Source organism: Accipiter gentilis, chromosome 7 (assembly GCF_929443795.1).
Source record: "Accipiter gentilis chromosome 7, bAccGen1.1, whole genome shotgun sequence".
Lineage (NCBI taxonomy): Eukaryota > Metazoa > Chordata > Aves > Accipitriformes > Accipitridae > Astur > Astur gentilis.
Window position 1 is genome coordinate 9,729,239 of NC_064886.1, and position 22,069 is coordinate 9,751,307.

The following is a 22,069-nucleotide window of genomic DNA, read 5'->3' on the forward strand; positions in this document are numbered from 1 at the left end:
TAACAGTATATCTCCGTGCCATTGCTCTGGACCTGGGTGGTTAAACAAATTTCAGGGCATTTATTGCTGAGCGGAGCAGAGACAGCTGTGGGGATCAGAACCCCTTTGATTGCCACATCACTCTCTCCAGGCTATAAAATGCCATCATGTTTATAAAGGAGCTGTGCAAGAGCCTGTTTCTCCCACCACGGTACGATGAACAGGGACCACATCTCCGCTCCCAGTCAGCCTCTCCTGAATGCTCCAGGGTGCAAAAGTCAAATAAAAATCCCAGCGTTTTCCAGGATGCTGGCTTGAGGGATGGGACTTGGTCCTGGTCTTCATAGATCCCACAGCAGCGTTCATGGGGAGGGAACCACGGGGGTCCCTCGTTCCCATCAGAGCAGGGCTGTCACCAAGTGCCAGACTGGGATGGCCGCAGCCATGTCCCATGGAGTCCTGCCGTCCCTGAGGATGAAGACTCCCCCCACCTCCTGGTGACCCCTCCCAGGGCTGCAGCACCTCCAGGGCCCCTGAACCTCTGTCACCACCGTGGCCAGCCCCATTGGCCCAGCTCTGCTGCATCCCCCCGGTGCCAGGGAGCATCCCAGGGGTCCTCTCGGGTTTTTCCACCTCCCTTCTCAGGCAGGAGCCCAGATCTGGGGGACCTATTGCTGCCACATCCCCCGTGGCAGTTAACGGTCTTCTGGAATCTCCTGCCCAACTGCCACCTTCAAACCCATCCCCAGAGCTGAGCCTGAGGGAGGCTCGAAGGGGAGAGGTAGGGAGGACAGGCTCAAAGTGACACTGTTCATCCCATTACAGTGGCTTAAAACGCTCGCGGTTGGCTTTTGCAGCTTTCAGTAACCTGTGCCCATCCTAACCGTGCTGTCTTCCAGGCACAGGGCTGCTTCACTGGAGGTTTTGTGGTTGGAAAGGGAAGCTGGCGCGTGTGGGGATCAGCGGTAAGATTCTCAGGGTGGGTAATTGGTGCTTGCAGCCTCTCAGGGTTGCGGGTGATCAGTGGAAATGCTGAAATTGTGTTTGGATGTCCATTTAACAGGCAAACTGTCCCCTCTCATTCCCAGTGGAAGGGGAGGCAATGCCAAGGCTTTGGCCAGGGGCTGAGTGCTGATGGTTGGCTTGAAGGAGGTACAAGGCAGAAGTGCAAGGTGTGCTGGGGTGGTTGGGGTCTTCTGGCAGCTCAGGGTGGGGTGGGGAGCTCCAGCACCTGCTGTGTTTGGAGGTTTTCACCTCCCTGCATCCCCAGGTGTATCAGGAGAGCTCCTAAGGCTGGCTGCTTTGGAGCATCTCATGGGGGTCTTGTGCTGGGCAGACCTCAGCCACTTCACAGCTGCTGCCCAGACCCAGGGCTGGGAGCGGGAATCACCACCCTGGCAGCTCAGCAGGGAGAGGCAGCCAGTGCCTGTGTCCCTGCAGCGGGGGCTCGCCACGGCCTGGCCGGGCTGAGCACCGTGCATTGGGCTGAGCCCCCATGCCAAACCAAACACTCACAGAGATGTTGGCCTGCAGGCAGCCCCCACTGGTGGCCTAGAGCATCTGCCATGTCAGCCCCGGTGCTGGAGCCTCCTGCCCTGGTGAGGAGCCCTGAAGAAGGGCAGAATGGCAGCCAGGAGCCTAGGCACATCCTTACTCAGCTGTCTGCAGCCCTGGAGAACCCGGACATCAAAGCTTTGAAGGTGAAGGGTGATGTTGCATTGGACGTGGGGGTTGTGAGGAACATGGGCTTCATCCCTGGGTGCCACGAGCATGGCACTTGCCCCTGTGCGAGCCTTGTGTGAGAACAGGGGGTCCCCGTGCGTGCCAAAATTTGGGGAGGGGGAAGGAATGAGAAAAGCTCCTTTCTGCAGAGGGTGGATGTCCCTGGGGCTGGGTCTGCTACCCAGAAACAAAAGGCATGATGATACTCCCAAGTCTTTCTCAAACTGAGAGTAGATGACCCCAAATAGTTACCTGCGAGCTTCTAGTTAAGCTGCATGAAATGGCAGCTGAATAATTTTCAGCCATCTCTTTGTAGAGCGGTTTTCTGCCATGGTGGCACACTCAAGGGTGTCCCTAGCTGCTGCTTGGGGCCTGGCAGTGCCACCGTGGGTGATGGGGAGGCAAGATGGCAACTAAAGCCCTGGGAGGGCCAGCGGGACTCATGGAGCCACCCAGCCCCACGGTCCCACCCACCATAGACAACCACTGCAGCAACACAGGGTACTCCCACTCACCAGCCAGCCAGGCTCACCCCCACACCTTGGGGCCACATTGGGAGTAAAATCCTAAATCCAGGTGGTTATTAGTAGCCAGCAAAGGGTCCAAGCCACTGTGGCAGGGTCATCCACACCAGGGCCCGAGGAAAAAAAGTGGGTGCAGGGACAGGCAGGACGGGACCACCGCTTGTCAATGCTGTTCCCCGTGTCTACCGTAGTGGTCCAAAGATGGGCGAGGTGTCCTTATCCACACCAAGCTGTATGAGGAGGAGATGGGGAAGAACAAAGAGGTCTTCCCGGAGCTGGTGGATCTCGGCTGTGTCACGGCACTGCAGGCCTGGCTGCTAGCCTACGGTTTCAAACTCAAGGGGACAAAGTAAGTCGCCATGTCTCCTTCACAAGCCAGCTTTATGCTGCAACGCAGCCGGGATCACTATGCGAGGGGCAGCTGCCAGCGAGGCCTGGGTCTGCCCTAGGCAGGCTGCGTTGCACAAGGGTGAAACAAGGTTGGGAGGAAGGGATGAGCATGGGATGGAAGATATTAGTACCCATGATCTGTGGCTGGACATCGCTCTGCTTTGTTTTTTATTTTGTTGAGAATTGAGCTTGGTTTGTAGTAATTTTGAGAGTTGCTTCGAATTTAAAAGAGCAGATAAACCACAGAATTGTGGAAAGGGAGAAGCCCAAAGAGCTGTGGGGCTCACGGTGGAAAGGGAAACGGCACCTATGGCAATGCAGTAGCCCCGAGCCATCCATCAGCCACAGTCAGTGACCACCAAGTCATGTCCAAGTCCAGCCAGGGAGCTAAGCTAGCACAGCCAGGGCTGGAGCAGCCCCTGGCATGACAGTGCTGTAGCATGGACACAGACCAAGGGCGAGGGCTGCACTTGGATGCAGCTCCTATGCCAGGGCATGGAGCCCCACTCCGAGGTGCCGCAGGGCTCCGTCTCCCACTGCGGATGGACCCTGAGCTGGCTGTACCCCACAGCTGGTTTCTGTCCTTCAGGGTCAACTTGCAAGTGCTCTGGTTGCAGCATCCTGACTTCCAGAGGACATATCCCACCACCAAGGAGCCAGGCACCCTCCGAGGTGACATTGGCCTCTCTGCCAAGCAGGAGAGGAAAAGGAAGAAAAAGAGACATGCGAGCAGCCTGCACCCTCCCAGAGGGGCCAAGTCCCAGGACATGCTGGGTGAGCAAAGCTGGTGGCTGCAGCCACACAAGCTGGGCTGGGCTGGCATGGTATGTGCTCTAACTGGCTTGTCTCAGGAATGATGCTGGCCTAAGGCTGGGTCCATAGTACAACAAGGTGGTCCACAGCTCTTCTGCTTCTCCCAGACCTGGCAGCATCCCCGTGGGCTGGGTGATGACAGGGGCTCTTCCACTGGTGAGTTTTCAGCCGGGCACCATGATACCCAGGCAGGCTCACCATGGCTTTTCCCTCCAGCTGCTGTTTTGTCTCTGGGATGTGGCCACAGATCCCTGGCTTTTATCCTACCAGGCAGCCTCAGCTCAAGGGTATCTGCCTCCCCCTGCAGCCCCTGGCTCCCCTCCTGGCAGGAATAATGTTCTCCCTCTCCTCTCAAGGCTGCTGCAGCCTTGTGAGCTACAGCACAGCCCTGGCAGCGAAGGGGGTGTCAGCGTTTAGCTCTTCTTGTACCTCTCCAGGACAACTGCCACGTCTGCGACCCTTGTACCAGTACATCAACTTAGACATGACAGAGTTGATGCACCCATCACCAGAAGATGAAGTCCCAGAGCTGGCACAGCCAAGCCAGGTCCCTGCAGCCTCCAGCAGGGCAACTGCTCCACAGCTGGAAGGTGAGCTCCAACAAGGTTTACCCAGCTCCTGTATTCCTCAGGGAACTGGCCTTGTTCTGCCAGTGACCTGCTGGTCCCCATAGCTCATCCCCCCAGAAGTGGAGACTTTGCCCTTGCCTGTGCAGATATTGTCACCTTATCCTGTTTCTTCCACCCTTGCCCCTAGCTTTTAGAGAAGCAGCTTGGATGTCTCTAGGTCATCATTTGCAGCAGCTCTGCCCTTAGGTTTTCCCTTGAAGCTCTGAGGTGGCCTAGACAAACAGAGCAGGACCCTTCCCCTTAGGACAGCACTCTTCAGTTGACTCCACAGTCAACAGGTTCCAGAGTTCTCTTCCAAGACTTGGTGGAACAAAGCCATGGCCAGCCTGAGCTGGAGCTGGTGAACAGGCCTGCTCCAAGCAGAATATCAGGCTGGAGACCCAGAGCAGCCATCCCACCCACACTGCTGGCACCTGGCATCCTGCTGGTGCAAATACTCAGCCTGTCTCCAAGGAGGTGGCTGAGCTGTTGATGCACTCACTCCTCTTGCAGATACCTGGGCCAGCAGCGCTCCAGAGATCCCAGCCCTGGAAGCAGGTGACAAATCCATGCAGGTTGATATTGATAGGATGCTCAGATATGCAGCTCACCTGGTGCCACTGCTCTTTCCTCAGTATAAATAGCCATGCAGCTTTCTACCTCCTGTTTGTCTACTACAGCCTGACCTGCGGGGTGATGATCATCACCTGGCCCATACAAAGAGCTGTGGGTTTATTGGTTTTTTTCCTGGTTGCAGAAAATCTGATTTGCCGGGGGGGGGGGGGGGGGGGGGGGGGGGGAAGCAGTTTTTCATTATAAAATACAGCTGCATGTCACTTGGCCTTAGGATGCATGTGCTGTCATTCCTTCCTTGTGCATGAAATGCAGGAGCCTGGGGACTAGCCTTGAGGCTCACTGCTGAAGATCACCCTGCACAGGGGACATAGGAGGGGACAGTGCAGCCCTGCCTTTCAGTACAGCAGACAGCAGAGCATAGCCTGGTTCCCCTCTGCGAGCAGCGCTAACCAGCAGGTGCTTTCACTACCGCTATGTTGGACTAACAGGGATTGCATTGGGAGAATCTCAGCTTCACAACAGGGATCCACCTCATCCAAAGGAGCGCTCCTTTGGCCACTGTCCCACGCTGCCAGTGCAGGGCAGCTAGAGGCTGTAGCCAAGCTACAAAAAGCCCATTTCACCTCTCTGCACACTTCTGCGGTCAGGTCTCCTGCTCACCCAGGAGTCTTGGCACCCTTTCTTTGCTGGGATCATCTGGAGATGTTTTGTGCTTCCTTCTCCTGTATGAGTTGTACTTTAGGATCTTCTGCCCAGTACAAATATACTGACAAAGGCACAAAAGAAGGTTCTCAGTTCAAGGAGGACAGCTTCAAAACCAATCCAAAACTGGCATGAAATAACCCAGAGTTGTTCTGTCTGAATGAAGGCAGTGGCTTCCAGGTGAGCTCAGGAGACATTATCTCACCTGCTTTACATAGCACACAGACATTAGATGCTCAGAGCTATGGCAGGAACACCAGTCCTCTACCTGTAAAGGAAGGTTTGCAGAGATGCAGCTTTCACTGCTCCACCTGCTACAGCTGGGAACAGTGAATTTCAACCATTTGCTTTCTTAATCCAGCTCACAATAGAAATGAGATTGTGCAGAGAGCACAGGAGCAGCCATGCTTCTACCCTTTAAAACAGCACGTCAGTAGACTTGTTTCTGTCAAGAGTTTTACTGTGTTGAAAGTAAATACCCAAAGGTAAATACCTGATATATACACTGAGCAAAGAAAGCGGTCCCATCAATACTGTGGGGATTTTGCTTCTTAGTTGGCATCTTCCAGCAATTTCTACAATGAGTCAGGCAGATAAATAAAGATCCTGTTAATCACAAAAGTTGACGTGGTGAGTCCAAGATAGGCAAAAGGATCTCCAAACCCAGCTACTCAACAGCTGTAGTGCAAGGGAAACAGCAAAGAGGTGGTAAATATATCTTCCGGTGGGACTTGCTTTCCCTTGGTGATAAATCAATGATACTTGCTAGGATAGCAGAGAGCTATACAGAATAGCACAGAGCTATACTGCTAGATATCACAAGAGCATTTTCCACACCCAAGCTACGCAGCTGGCAGCAAAGGCACATAGAAGTAGGGAAGGACTCAACAGGTACTGAGCCCCAGCTCTGAGTCTCCTGTTCACATTTATTACGACGGTTTCAGCTTGACCAAATCAAAACACAAGCCCACAGCTGCATAAAGAATGCCCTCAACAAACACAACTTTTTATTTCTGTAGAAAACAAGATCCTTTTCAGGAAGGACCAGCTTATGAAACAGCAGTTTGCATGTTAAGATACATAAATACACAGGGTTACAATTTAGTGAGAAATACATTAAAAAAAGCTTTCAAGTACACAAAATATATGTAGTAAAATTGGATTATCCCTTCCACATACCTGCCTCAGAGACAAACGTTTCTCAAACAAATGAACTTCCACCCACCATCTGCCAACAGATCTCTCCACTGGACACAAGCTGCAGGAGGGCATGAGGATGGGCACGGCCAGGGGGTTAATATCCAGTGTTTGAGATTAAGAGCAGACTTACCCATGACAGTTCAGTCCCCATTCTCTCAACTATCAGGATGTATGTAGTGTGACAGTTACCCAGCCAGCACATTAAGAGAGCTACAAGAGGTAGGAAATACCTCCTTACTTCCATCTTCAGGTCCCTGGAAGGTTAATGCTGTACAACTTCATTACCCACAACACTGTGGAAATCCCATGACCCTGGGAGGCATTTATGAACAGTCACAGAAATGAGAACGTGGCCCCGCAGTCACGGCACCAGTGCTGCCAGGCAGTAAACACAACCGACGGACACAGAGTTTATGGAAAAAAGCTGCTGAATGCAGGCAGCCTCTTGAGTAGAAGGAATAATGTCTACAGATACGGAAGAACAGCACAAATCATCACAAACTTCCTGAAGATTTTCCTGCCAAGACACCATCAACAGAGAATTCATAGCATCATTTAAATAAAATACCAGTTTAAATGAATGTGAAAGACATTTGCCACATGCGGGAAGCCAAAAGGCGGATCCTTATGTTCCAAACTTTTATCCGGTCCTTCTACTATTTGTCCTACAGGAGTTTAGAGACCTGTTACATCACTAAACTCTTTTATAAAATTTTACAAACTGAGTAAAACTTAATCAGTCTCCAAGAGAGAAGGAAAAGGCATCTGAACAACAGATACTCCCTGATCTTGCTCTACGTGCTCTCATGTTAAAATAAGTAACCTGTGCAACAGGGGTTGTGTCCCATGTCCAAGCCATGCAACGGCAGAGATCCCATGCTTCACTTCAGCTACTGCAAGTGCAAAGGGCAATTCAAGTTTTCCTACCAGTCTCCAAGACAAAAATTAAACATTTGCAAAAACGGAAACATTTAAAACTCTTTAAACAATTTAAATGAGAACAGTTTCTATCAGAACATACTGTACACGTTTAAAAAAACAGGGAACTCAGGTTGTTAAATAAGAATCTACATATCTTAAAAACGGAGAGTTTTTTTACATTACAGCCAGAAGTGTTAATTGTCCTATCTTCCAAAGCAGGAATGTTCATAAGTTATTTCTCTGAAGCGCCTCGCAAAGGTTTTGATTGGCATCTGGTTCCTCAGTCATCACCTCCACAGCCTCCCACTCTCCTGACCTGCTGGATTTCTTGATGGCCTCTACTACACTTTGCATGTACAGACCATCTTCAAAAGAGGCTGCCATAGAGACAGGTTTATGATCCCACGTCCGACGGTCTTCCTGGTCTTGGAAAGACTGCCGCAGTGCTTGAACCATGTACACCATTCCTTTTAGGTAAAGCAGCGGGATGTCTTTAAACCCTTTATCCAAAAGGCCCTTGTTGACAGTCAGAGAGTCTGTAAACAGTAGTTCTTCCTGGAGCGCAGTGTTTTTCTGCCCGTACAAGTCCGTCCCGCGAGCTATCAGGCGACCGGCAGACCCAACAATCATGACTTCATGAATGAATGATCCAGGCATGTTGAAGTTGAGAGTCACAGTGCAACAGACACCCTCACTCATTAACATCTGGAAAAAGCAGAAGTCATCGCTAGTGACATGGCGGATCCCGCTTATAGCCGTGTTCTGCTTCACAAAAGTCTTAAGCAAACCATGGACCTTCTCTGCTCTTCTGCTGATGAGGTGAGTTAGGAGGTCAATAATGTAGGTTCCCATTGTATGCAGACCACCTCCTCCCATCAGTTCATCACAGATCCAGTTGTACTTGTGGCTGAGCAGGCTTCCCCCATAAACTCGTACATCACAGATCATCACGTTGCCCACGTAGCGTTCTTCTATCAACTGCTTCATCTTCACAAAGGCAGGCAAGAAACGGAGAACGTTGCCAACAATGCTCATCAGCTTCGGGTAATACCTGGCAGCTGTGACCATCCTGAAGGCATCCACAGAGGTAGCAGCTTTCTCACAGATCACGTTCTTCCCTATTCCTGCAGCACAAATGAAAAAAAAAATAAAAAATACAGCACACACAAGTGAAACATGCTCAGATGCCCCAAAGGTTGTCAAGAAGCAGGGTTTTTACGAGTCAGGCTTTCCTGCTGCAATTTCAAAGGCAAAGGTCTGGGAACTAAAATAGGAATGCCAAGTGCAGCAAGCAGTCAAAGCTGCTTCCAAAATGCTCCGGTTGCAGAGCTGACAAACTCCCACAGAGAGATGCTCCAAATAAAGAGAGGATTTTTACATCATGAAAGTTAAATGGCCAAATGGCATCACATGGTGTCAGAACAAGACACAAATTGCATGTTGTAGCTATAAAAGTATTTCAATGCCTGTACAGCCAGAGCGGGGGGGGGGGGTTATGTGACAGAAGAGGTGGTTGAAGGGGAGATTTGATTTTCACTTTGTATTTCACCATCACTATGAATGTATTATTTTAAATAGATTAATAGAAATGGGTCATACAAGATACTTAGTGGCCTGTGTACAGAATACAAGAATTAGAAATAATGTTTTGGTAGGTGGATTGTTTTAAAAGCATCGCTAATTGGAAAGCAAACAATTTTGGTCTGCATGTACAGCCTACTCATACAGTTAGACTGCAAAGGTGACTGAGTTACACAGATGAGAGCTGCACTTGCAAGGTGACCCACTGCATTTTTATACCTATGGATGCACTTTATCTTGTGCTCCGCTTGAGTCAATGTGGGCAGTCAATAATTCATTTTTTTTTAACTTCAAAGCAGAAATAAAGTAATACAGAAGAGTATCCCAGTGCAAGCTTCAATCAGATTCCTATATTTGGTGCTTTGCTGGTATTCCCTCTTCCTCCCCCATCTTCACCCTTTCCTCGTGACATGGCTTAAATTTTCCATATACATCTATTCTGATAAAATACTTAAATACACATTTTTCAGTGTAACATCCAGGGGTGTACCTAGAAGTGTCCAGACATTAACTGGTGATGTCAGACCTGAAGGTCAGTCACATCATACCACAGTTTCTGCCTAAGAACTGCAGGAATTGCCACACATGGTGGTAGGCACCTCTCTGAAAGCTTCTCCTTACCCAGGAGCAGACTCCACTCTGTGCTCAGAACAGCTTTTAATCGACTCCCTGATGACATGATAGCAGCACAAGCGCTTCCGTCGGCCTCTCTCACAAGAGGGGAAGCCAGATCCCACACTGCAGCTCCTGCTCTCGGCACTCCACCTCCTGGCTGTGCTGGGCAAGCCTTTCAGGAGCCATCTGAGCGGGCCAAGGGCCAGCGAGCTCCCGTGACCCATCCAGGTGCCCAACTCAGCCAGAGGACAACTACAGCTACAGAAAACTCAGAACCAATATTTCTAATAGACACAAGCAAAATCCAGTCAGAAAATGACAAGACTACAATTTTTAGTAGTCTTGTCCAAAGAAGTCCCCTAAACTGATGTGAGTCATCAGTATCCAGCAAAGGATAAGGTCAAACTCCCCGACGACACCCTGGCTACCCACTAGTAACCCCCCAAATCAGGGACCATTTCCAAACCTCCCACCCCCAATCCTGCTGCTGAGATGACACACAATGCTCTATTCAATATTCCGCAGGGCTAGCTGAAGCACCTTGAGATGCTTCAGCCCCTAGTTTATCTGCCTTCTTGTTTAAATGGCACTTATCTCAAGTCAGGTTAGAGTAAAATACAAGCAAAAAGAAAAAGCAAAAGGATCTCCACAGCATCCTAAGCAGATCTGCAGTTCTCAAAGTCTGAAGAAAATAAAAGCAACTCTCGATCCGCATACACACAGGGTACAGCTCTGCCACTGCTGCTCTCCCCCTTGCACAACTCCAGTGCCTTCTACCATGTATTTGGCAGCACAGGAGCTGGCTCAGGGTACAAACCCAGCATGGAAATACACTCATCTTGGCTCTTTTTCTGGCAGGTTATTGCTCCAAGTTGGCTCTTCAAGGAGCCTGACAGTGTCCACACAAAAGGGGCTCCATCCCTGTAGTGGGGGACCAAGAGCAGAGAGGGCTGAGCCAAAGCAGACCACCCCTGCCACCCAGGGTCTGCTGTTCCATGCTGGGCAGTTGATCACGCCAGGCTGCCCTTGTTCTGCCGCCTACCCACCCAGCTTCATCCTTGCGTCAGCACTGTGCTCTTTTTGCCAGTGTAAGCTGAGCCACTTGAGGAGCTAAAACTGACTGATGCCTCTTTGGGGGGATGGCAGTCAGCGCAGTGCAATGACAGCTCGGCACAGCCTACCAAGCGCTGCTGGAGTGCCGGGACGAAGACCTGGGTACACCATAACATCTCTGAGATAATCCTGTGGTTGCCCTCAGTGGGACATCCCCCCAGCTGTCCCCAAGCTCACAGAGATGGCTGTGTAGCAAGACAAGGGCCGAGTCAGAGATGGCTACAAGGTCCCTTACCAACGCAACAGCCAAGCCTTCTGTTTTCTGAGGCAGAGCAACTTACAACCCCCGTCTTGTTACTATTATTTTGATAAGGAATAACCTGAACTTTGTACAATATTGTTTTCTTAAATCACTGCTGCAAAATTCTCTGTTGAGGTCCTCACCAGCTAGGAGACATGAGAGCCACCACAGGGCTCTGGTGCTCCTCAGAGCCCTCCGTGAGTCAGTTCAGATCACCAATTGAGCCCAGTTTAGAAAAGGAAGGTTCCTCTTTCAAAGCGGGTGGATTGAATCTGCTCACAGGTGGGTCTAAGCCCACAGAAGGGCCTGGATGCCTTGAAGGAAGGAGATGGGGCTGCGGAGTTGCATTTCCCCACCTCACAGGCAGCGAGCAAGGACAGCAGCAGCTCTGCCACCTGTGGTGAAGCTAATCGTAGGCTGTCCTAACACCACCACCTCAGGATCTTCTCTGTGCACACCTCAGAACGAACCCCATCTGTAGATCTTCGCTCCACTGAAGTCCCCCTATTTATGGCTATAGTGGTTGTTACAGTAAGAGGGACACAAAAAGAGAATAAAAAGGTCACCATTGCCAGGAGTCCTTAGACAAACCATCTACTACCATACTCAGAGGCAAAAGTACCTGCTAGATTCCAAGAATTTTCAAACCAATTCCTGATTTAGTAAATAAACTAAATATTTAACCAGAAGCCTTTTTACTCTCATTAATGTGATACAGCCAAATCATGGCTTCACTTAGTGAAATAACTGGATTTTAAAGTGTGTTCACATTCCATGGAAGCAATCAAAAAACAACAGGTGAGCTGAGACTTACTGGACAGCAGAATAAACTAGACTATTTTCTCCTAAAGGAATCTTACATTTGTAGTCAGATCCACACTGTCCATCAGCACTGAGGCACTGGCTTCCCTTGCAGCTGCTTAGCCATGCTACATCCAAAACTTGCCACATGTGAAATATTTTACAGCCCTGGTTAATAAAATGCAAGCACAGAAAACTCACTGCTTTCTCATGCTACCTGGTGGACACTGCCCAAAGCCATCACAGGTGCTGGGGAGGGACACAGGCCCCAGCAATTGCCAGGACCCCCAGCCCACTCCTTCCTCCTGGTAGGGAGGGTGCCAGGGTGATCAGGAGGAAGGAGAAGGGACTCTGCAGCCTGGTGGGGCCTTGGGAAGGGGAGCATGCATGAAAAGATGGGAGAAGTGCACCCTAAACTTTAAAGAGTTGGCCTTGCTGCAATCAACATGCATATGAGCAGGGTCTCCTCTCTGCCTCAGGCTGGGTGCATACCAGCAGGCCATGAGAAGGACACCGAGACCACACCTGGCCCACTGCTCCATCAAGGAGGTTCTTCATGTCCCAGGGGGGCCTGCTGAGCAGCCTGACATAGGAGGTAGCCCACCAGGGCTCCTGACAGGGAGAGGTCCTGCAGTCCTTTGTCTGTGGGACATGCAGGTGAGCAAACGCAAGAAGCAGGGGCAGCCGTGCACAGAGGTGTCCCTGCAGTGCAGCCAGGAGGGGATCGGCTGTGTGCCGTGCCACCCGCCCAGGCCGCATGAGGAGCGGGCTGGACTGGGACAGCATTCTCACCGTGACAGCTACCACTCCACCTCTTTGGTTGTTTCTTTGCCTGGCTATCATAGCCACAGCTGGCCATCCTACACTTTCCATAAACAGCTTGCGTCCCCAGCCTTGCCTCTCCCTGCACGAGTTATAACGTTGACTCAAACTACTGAAGGTATTTATCCCAAGTAAATATGTCCATTGAACTGAAGACCCAGTTCTTTACTCCCCTGAATAACGTCAAATACCTGAGGTTGCACCAAGGAAGATGTACAACCGGTCACTGTTGAAGCACACCAGACCATTAGCTTTGTCCACTATAAGAAGTTGGGAGTGTCTGAGGAGTCTTCCCAAATAGCCGGCTGTTTCAGATGTACTTGCTTTGGGAGCCTCCCAATGAATGAACGCTCATTCCAAAACACACTCCTTCATTTCATTTCTTGTTTGCCTACAGTTTGAAAAGATCTTCATGCGACTTGTTACAGAGACGGGAAGCACAATATGCAAAGAGCACTCACAGCATGCTTGTTCATCCTGTCTCAAGAACAGGAAATCTGGATTTGTCACAACACAAAGCAGTGACAGAGCCCTTTCTGACTTCTTCCTTCATAACTAACATATATGTGCTATAATCTGTAGGGACTCCACAAAATCAGAGTGTCAAACAACCTATGTTGCAAAGATGTCTTAAATGATGTAGTCAACCAGTACAAACCAAGAGAGACAGGTAAGAGGTTCCTCTGTAGCCACTCCACAAATCATCCATTTGACAGCTGGGCTCAGTATGTGCAGCAGCACTATCTTTAGCACCCTGAAGAAATTTTACTCTGAGGACTTCTCATGTTTTGCCTCCCTGAACTTTGCCTCATGCAAAAACATCCCATGTTTTACATTCCACTCTAGCTGGTAACTCCACTCTGTGCTCACCTAATGCAAAGGTGGATGCATTTTAACTGTGGGACATGAACCACAACACAGACATTTTGTGAAATTAATTTAGTTCCTCTGAGATCAAAAGAAGCACAAATTTTAGGATAGCTTCTTGCGTTGCCTGTTGTGGAGATAAACCATAAGATTAGACTGATTTTAACTTGAATTATCCTCTGGGCTTTGATCTGTTCTGTCTGGTTCATGAACTCAATCCAGTGTTACTGCTTTGTCCCCGTCATGCCAAAGTTGTACCTAGGCTTGTTTATGGATGTCTGTCAATAAGAAACTTATGCAAGCAAATTGCACTGCCTGGAAAAACTGGGTCTGTCTCTCATCCCTGCCAGAAATAAAAATGTAACCACATTTTAAAATTAAAAAAAAAAAGTATAAAAAAGTTTACAAATAAGTAATAAAAGCATAAGCACTTTAAAACAAATAAACAAACAAACCACAACAAAACAAAACACAAAAGACCATTATCACTGCATTGCATCTGATCTTTCCTAAAGCCCAGTTTCTCGACTAGTAAACACCAATCTATTATATACGATTCACAGCCAATAATTCTCCAATTATGTAGATCATGTTATCGCTCTGAACTTTCAGAGAAAATGTACTTGCCATCTTTGGCCCTATCCTGATTTTGTGTTCCTTCAAAATGCTCAATCACAGCAAGCCATCCAACACTGGCTCAAAATATGTCACAACATAGTTGGTACCAGATCTATAAATACCATTGCGACAAACCTAGAAAGCTGAAAGACAAGGTCAGCATCATATTGGGCCTGAGATGCCTGTACCAGTTTGCAAATCAGAACATTTTAGAACATAAGCGAAGAATAAACTGCCCTGTACTACTTCATCCGTTCATTTCCCTAGCTTTTTCAGCTTTGCACTTATTTATACTTGCAGTCAAGCATACATATCACGCCTGCACTCCTTTCCTCCTCTGGATAATGCCATCTTACAGGTTCCCAGCCTTTGAAGAAAGAATCTCAATCCATTTTAGTTAATAATTCACCAGATAAGGTTCAATCCTCTCCTTTTAGCCCACTTGCCCATCATGAGCCATGAGAACTAGCGAAATGCTTATTACCTAAAAAGTGTTTAAAGGAACTTTTAGCATATTTAAAGAGAGAAATTCTAACTTACAGTTCAAATATTCAGAAGTCAGAATACCTTAAATTCAAAGGGTAGTACTCTAACAAGGTAAACAAACAAATCTAACAATGTAAAAAAGAAAAAGAAGAAAAAAAAGCCCGAAATCTCTCTCTGCATAGCTAAGTGGCATTGAATGTTTGTGCAGAGAGTTGTTTACTTCCAAAACAAATTACTGTAGAGCAAAGAGGCTAAGAACAACAAACCACCCTGGCTTACACAGTTTGAGATATTACCCATCCTAAAATTAACTCATGTGGACCTCCTGTAAACACAGTAAAAATATCACACTTGTTATTTACAGAATTAGATGCAAACTCACACCCACGCTGTACTACGTGAGAGGATATTAACACTACAAAGTCACATACTGGAGAATTAAGAAATGTCAGGGTGTCCGGGCAGTTGGCTCCCACCTCCCTGCCCAACCACTTTGGAGTGTCATCCCTTCTCTCCCTGACACCTTCACCCAGCCCATCTTGCTGGATTCTTCCTGCTGTCCCCAACATCTCCTCCTCCCCCAGCATCTGCTCTCCTGCATCAGGTAGAAGGATTCCTCCAGCAAACCTGCACCTGGGACCATCCCAGACTGCTATGGACATGGATGTCCAAAGAGAGCTCCAGATGGTGGCCAGGGTCACAGCATTACTAGCTGAAAACAGCATCTGCAGAGAATTTAGGTCCTAACTCACAAGATTCTACTGAGTGCATGCAAACATTTTTTCAAAGGCTTTTAACTTTCCGATTTGGTTTTATTTGTGGGGAAAACCAAAAGCAGAGCTGAACACCACCACCACCCCCCCCCCCCCCCCCCCCGGCAAATCTCAGTTTCCTATTGCAGAACATGGGAAGATTTGAAATTAATTAAGCAACTTAAGTTGTTCAGTTGTTTTTTCTTTTTTTTTTTTTGTTCAGTTGTTTTTTTTTTTAAAAGGGCATAAAAACATTTTACCCCTTCATCGTCATCTCTGAAACAGCTCATTTTTATTAAAACCTCCCCACCGTAAGTTCAGTCTGAAGAAGATGAGGTATTTTAGCCCAATTGGTTCAAGACTCACAAACCTATAAGCAATTACAAACACTATTTTTACAAAAAATTCAAGGTAACCTCTCTTGCAGATGGTGCTACCAATTCCACACAAAACCTTCAGCACTGCATTTGCACGTTGGTGCAACCAGAATTGTGCTGGGGTAACAGCTTCAAATTTCAATCTGCCAACGAGCTATGGATTTTTGGTCCAACTCCAAAGACAAAAAGATACCTAAAGCCTTCACAGCAATTTGCCGAGTTAGTGGTGGAGGGATATTTATGCAAACCAAATCTACGTCCTGGTGCAGCAAGACATCGTCAGTCCGACTCGTGTAGAAGGAGATGTTCATTTCCTCTGCCAGCTGTTTGGCCTCCTCTTCAGTCTTCCCCCAAAGCGCTTCAATGGAGAAGCCTTCTGCTCTCAGCAAGGGTACCATTACCCGGGCAGTGCTGCCAGTTCCAAACACACCCACTCCAGGAAGCATTTTCATTCTGCATTTATTCAAGCATCAGGGTCTACACACAGGCCTTTGGTAAAATGTTCGGCTCCTCAGCTTTCTGTTCCATCCACAGTTCCTAAAACATGAAAAGTTACAAGTCAGTATCAACAAAAAGCATATTTTGATATCAAATGCATCTAGCCTTAATACTAGCTTCTATCCTTCATACGGCATTCAAATTTTCAAAGATCCTAATGAAAAACAAAACCCCCCAAACTTGTAATCCATAAACAGTATTAAGGGACAAGTCTAACAATCTCATTGCAGAAGAATGGTAAGAAAGCAGCTTGACAACGTCATGAGCACCTCCTGAGCTTCAAAACTCAGGATGCACATACAGAAACACACACGAGCGTGCCAGGACAAACCAGAGATGGCGAGGTACAAATGGGGAGCACCAGGAAGCATCAGGAGGACAGGACTTAGAGTCTATTGCACCGGCAGTAAAAGCAGCACTGCTACTTGTGATGATGTAAGTCTCTAAATAAGATAAAGGTTTGTGAGATGAGGTAATATCTTTTATTAGACTGACTGAGATAATTAGAAATAATAGGCAAGCTTTTGGGTGCATAAATCTTTCTTCCAAATTAAATACACAAACTGAAAACAACTACTTGGTGCTTAACAATTTTATGGCAAATAGTTAAGCCACTCCAGAGAACATCTAGAATACACATCCTGTGGGGAAAGCTGGATTCACTGAGCTTGTTTAGCCTGGGGAGGAGAAGGCTACAAGGGGAGATAATGTCAGTGTTTAAATACATAGAAAACTGCTTTCAGAAAGGAAAAGGGTGCTCCTTTATGTCCATCATGGGTAGTGTAACTTGGGACAGTTAAAAATATCTCCTGCCCATGCCATTCAAACCCCAGGAATGCAGGGGTTTGCACAGAATTATTATATTCCCTACACATAAACATTTGGTTAAGACACACTGCTTTTGTTCTTGCAAGTATTTCCTGCTAAATTAATCCCTTTGGACCCCTACTTGCCAGTTTGTCTTAGAACTGCTTCTGGCCACAACTAGCTGAACTGCCTTTAGCATTCACTTTAGCACTAACTCTGAGGAGAGATGTCAGAAGTCTCCTCAATCTGTGACACTAAAGTAACCTACCATCTGGCTTTTGTTCTCTGCCTTTTTGAATTTTTATTTACTACACTCACTGTTGGCCTTTTTTGATTTTTTTTTTTGAAAGAAAAAGTTTATTTTATTAACATGACAAATTCAGTTTTCTTTAGAAGCTTATAATGAAAAAGCAAAGACCATATTTAAAAAGAGAACTGATACCAACACCAGATCAACACCTTTGGAAAAAATCCCCACAAGCAACAAGAATCACAATCTGTTTTGGAAAGAGACTGTTATTCATCTCCCCATCCTAAAATACTCGTGCTAAATTACAATATGTGAAAACAAATCCTGACACAGCACTGGGAGGTCCCAGCACACAGGTCAAACTACCCACAGTGCAAATGCTTTGCATGCAATCAGCGTTTTGTTGGTCTGGGGGGTGCCTACACTGACCAGCATAACAAAACTGCAACCCTGACTGAATTTCTAAGTACTTTTGTAGTACAGACACTAAACTAGGAAATGGAAACAGCAGCGCTTCTGAATATTTATTTTGCAAAACACACACAAATGTTTACAGATGCTATAGAACACTTTATGAGATATTTACTGAATTATTTCAGTACATTTTTCCCTTTGCGGGAAACAAAAAGAAAATCTTGCAACTGCACAGAGAGTAACTGTTGAAGTCCCCACACATCTATATTTGGCAGTTTACAGGCCAGAAGAAAAAATGCGTGCAGTAAAAATAGCATCACCTTCTTTCAGACAGACACATACTTAGCAAGGTGGAATAGAGAGAGACAAGGTGAGCGTGTGCCTGTTTGCACCAGATCACACAGACATGCTCAACAATGTCAAAATTACACAATATGACAAAAGTTTAGAAAAGGTTGAATTATTTGAAAATGCTACTAAGAGCACAGCACTTCACATGTGCAACAGGAGACTCCTGCTACTTAGATAAGCTGATTTCTGCAACACTCACTCATTTTAAACTTTACTTTTTTCTGTTTCCCATCCAACTGCCTCTTAAAAATCTCAATCAGGTGGAATTAATTTTAAACTCATTTATTCCCAGAACTTAACACGCTGCTGCATCGGTATCACTAGCAGCTATCGTCACGAACCCATGAAAGCTAGTGATTTACTACCATGGAGACCAACTCCTGATGATACAAGAACTTAAGGACGCCAGCTCACCGCTAGTACAACAATTCAAGAATTGGCCAACCCAGCCTCAGCAACAACTTCTAGTAAGGCAGCCACGCTCCTGGGGTTTGAAGACAGGGCTTGCACAGTTACAGGGCCCAACAAGGCTTGAGACCCCCCAAATACTGCAGCCAGCAGCCCCTGCAGCGAGTGGCACTGACCAGAGGGCACGCTTCTCTCCCCTCACCTGAGGACCACCCACAGCCAATTATTCCCTCTCCAGTCGTTTGCCAGCTAGCAAGTCCTGATTTGTCAGGACAGTCACAGTGGGATGGATGTGGATGCTGAAGGTCAGCAAAAACACAGTCCTTGCACAGGGCAAGTCACAGAGCATACGCGACGCAGGGAGAACTAGAGTAAATGCTAAAAGAGCTGTAACAGGACATTCAACAGGAGCTTTTGAAAAGGGGTACATATTGGTACCCCACCCCCACACCTTGCAGACATACTCAAGCGCTGGTAAGCAAGACATTACAGCTAGGCCACCCTAGGGAAGCAATCTAAAAACCCACTGTGTCAGAATGAGGCCACAGCTGAGGAGACAGCCAGCTGTAATTGAGTCTACTAAGAAGAGACCCCAAAAGAACAGCACTATGCCACCACAAAAGTCCCCAGAGCACCGTTCTCCGGAGCTCTCTGTGCATTTCTGATACTTCTGCTCTAAGGTGGGGAAAAAAAGCAGAACGGTGATCAAAAGCACATAACATCTTCTACATAAGTGTGACCTAAGCAACCAAAGATAGCTCAGACACAAAAAGATGTGACCGAGAGGGATGTCACAGAAGGTAATAAAGTCATGAGTAGCTCAGGATGGAGAAAGACCAATTTTTCACCGTTTCTTGCAATACAAGAACAAATCGAATGGAGCTCAGAGAAGGCAGCAGGATCAAAACAATCTAAAGGAGGTGGTTCCTCACACAAAACTTTGGTAAGCTGTGAAATGCCTTGGCACAGGATACGGTGGATGTTAGCCATTTATAAGGAGTCAAAAGGGAGACTAGACAATTTAAAAAAAATTTGCTGAGGGTCACATCTAGCACAAGTAGCTGAGCTGCAAACTAGTGAAAACTAGATTCAGCAGAGCATGGAAATGGCTCTGAGAAAGAAATGCTTGAAAACTGCAACCAAAACCAGCTTAGAATTAGGTACAATGTCTACATCTGTACTTTAGGACCCCGTGAGTCTAAAACCTTCAAACAAGTCTCACCGAATTAGTTACACAAATCATGAAAAGCCTTTCATAAGCCAATCTTTCAGAAAAGGAAAACCCTCATACATTGATACTTCCCGTGATCAAACACCGGAATGAACACTTTTCTGAGGACCCTCCCACCAAAACACCAAAAGGCAGGGCTTTTATCTGGAAGTGAAAACCAGATTGAAAGAGGTATCTTGCATGACGGGAGATACAAATCAATCTCCTTTTTAGAGAGACAAAATAATTGATGCCTGCAACATCATTCTGAACTTAAATTTTCAAATAGAAGCACTTAAAGATCTTTAATCTTGTTGCTAGCTGCCATTCCTTTTTGTGGCCACAGAACGTTTCCATTATTGCTGAATTTCATGTTGAGTTTCAAGGAGCTGTTTGACTCTTTTGGTATACATAGCAACTAGCATTTATGTAACCCAAAGCAACGAAAAACCTGACGATTCCTATAGGATCCAATTCAATTCCACGTTGAAGCAGTCAGGGAGTTCAGAAGGCAGAAGTCTCAAAAACTAAATAGTACAGCCAAGGACTGCAGCGCCCAAAAACCACTGTAGACCATTACAGATGGCCAAAGGTAGTAAAAGAGTATCAGCCTGTGTCCAGAAAGATGCTGGTCAGGGTAACACTGGCTCTGCAGAAGGAGAAAGCAATTCACGCTTCTTGCAACTCCTAAAAAGTTTCATTTTGGCTTGAAGGAAGGCGAGGCACGTGGTGGAGAAGCATACCAGCAACAGGGGCACTGTTTTCATCCAGTTGGGTCAGTGCTGTTGAGTTCAGAAAGAAAGCAAAGACAAGTAACAAGGGTTGTACAAGTAATAAAGTTGCTACTGGTTGTGACATCCTCATGGATCTTAAGGCTGCGTGAGAATCTTTGACAAACTCTACACAGGAACTACTCAGATTTTCACTCTGCAGCAGGGGTCTCACACCTGTAATGTTAATGCACTGCAGAGACCTCCTGTGAAAACAGGTGCTGCCTCAGAACTGTCAGTTCTGCAAGGACCCCAGCAGAGGTGACGGAAATGCAGGCAGAGACTGCGGGCGTTGCTTTGGAAGTCAGCAAGGTCTCTGCAGGACTACTGTGGGAACTTCACTGGACCACCCTGAGAAGCTGGAGGTCACCTCACACGTGATGTTGTTTTTTTTCCTGTCAAACTGGTCCTCCAGCCTTCCGACACCCATATACATGAAGCTCTGTATATAACAGTTCACATGCATGTGGTTCGAGTGCTGACGCCAAAGAGACTGACATGCTTTCTTTAGTAAACATGCTTTCAGTTCAGTGCAGGCAGGTTGCGTGATAACCCACAAGTCCAAACCCTTGAGCAACTCCCACCACACATCAAGACAAGGCTGGCACAGCGCTCTGCCCTTCCTGGTCCGGATATGCAACAGCAAAGGCCCCATTTCTGGCACCTCGCTTCCCACAGGTACTGCCCGAGGTCAGAGGCGTTGGCGACGACCGTGCCAGAGACAGCAACAGCTGGAAAAACGCATAATCCAAAACGGCCCTCACGCTATCCCTGTGCTGCAAAGCTCGGGGCTGGGCCACGGCAGCCCAGAGGATGCCTCTGGCATGGCCCACGGTGATCTCCGCTGACCTCGGGTGCGGGGGCTTGGGCAGCTGCTCTTTGTGCGTGGGTCCCTCACAGGACTGGATGGGGCAGGCCCCACCTCACCTCACCGGGCCGGACCGGGCAGGCCTCCAACTCACCTCAGGGGGCCGGGCCGGGGAGGCCCCTCCCCGGCCTCACCTCACCGCACCGGCCCGGCCCACACGGAGGAAGCCCTGCCGAGACCCCTCGGGTCCCTTCTCTTCCCGGCCGCGCCCGGCACGGCTCAGCGCCCTCGGACAGGGACAGGGCCGCGGCCCCGGGCCGGGGGGGGGGCCCGGGGGGAGCCCCGAGCTGCCCTTACCTGCCGCCGGCCGGCGGAGGGGGCTGCCGCCGCCCCGCCTCGCCCCCCGCGCATCCTCCTGCCGGGCGCGCTCCCGCCGCGGCCGCTCGCTCCCGCTGCGACGTGCGGCGACGCCCTGCCCGCCCCGGCCCACGCAGGCGCAGGCGCGACGACCCCGCCCCTTCGCCGGGCAGCGGCTCTGAAAATGGCGACGCCCGGAACGGCTTCCCTGCCGCGTGGAGGGCGGCCTATCCCTTGGCCGGCCGGGGGCGGGCCTTCGGCGGACGGACAGCGCCGGCAGCCAGTAGGAGGTCGGCGCGGCGCGTCGTCATCTCCTTGATGAGCTCGCCCGAGGCCTCTGCTAGGAGGGGCGCTGCGGTCCCTCTGCATCACCCACCGGCGGGCTCCCCAGTACGTCCCGTCTCCCTTGGACTGGGGCGCCCGGCACCGGAGCCAGGCCTCCAGGGGCAGGACCCCCCCCCCCCCCCCGCCCCGCCCCGGCAATGCCC

At 48.5% G+C, this 22,069-nt stretch overlaps 1 protein-coding gene across 4 annotated transcripts; it reads right to left on the reverse strand.

Annotated features, from left to right (window-relative positions):
- Window positions 1-6,299: 6,299 nt before the first annotated feature.
- On the reverse strand, window positions 6,300-21,694 carry GFOD2 (glucose-fructose oxidoreductase domain containing 2). 4 transcript variants are annotated; one of them, XM_049805061.1, is made up of 4 exons: window positions 21,582-21,694; window positions 20,390-20,428; window positions 15,902-16,245; window positions 6,300-8,559 (listed from the first exon to the last, which is right to left on the reverse strand). In XM_049805061.1, exons 3-4 carry the CDS (start codon window positions 16,158-16,160, stop codon window positions 7,661-7,663), a joined length of 1,158 nt encoding a protein of 385 aa, XP_049661018.1. In that variant the 5' UTR covers window positions 16,161-16,245; window positions 20,390-20,428; window positions 21,582-21,694; the 3' UTR covers window positions 6,300-7,660. The 4 variants fall into 4 exon arrangements, with proteins under 4 accessions (XP_049661018.1, XP_049661017.1, XP_049661019.1 ...); XM_049805060.1 differs by lacking the exon at window positions 20,390-20,428; XM_049805062.1 differs by lacking the exons at window positions 20,390-20,428; window positions 21,582-21,694 and adding an exon at window positions 20,098-20,373.
- Window positions 21,695-22,069: the final 375 nt, after the last annotated feature.

What these genes read in the sequence shown, in the direction of transcription:
- GFOD2 (XM_049805060.1), bottom strand. Translation starts at nt 16,160, where the DNA reads ATGAAAATGCTTCCTGGAGTGGGTGTGTTTGGAACTGGCAGCACTGCC. An exon ending in AATTGCTGTGAAGGCTTTAG is followed by an intron (nt 8,560 to 15,901) that starts GTATCTTTTTGT and finishes TTTGTGCTGCAG; the next exon opens with GAATAGGGAAGAACGTGATC.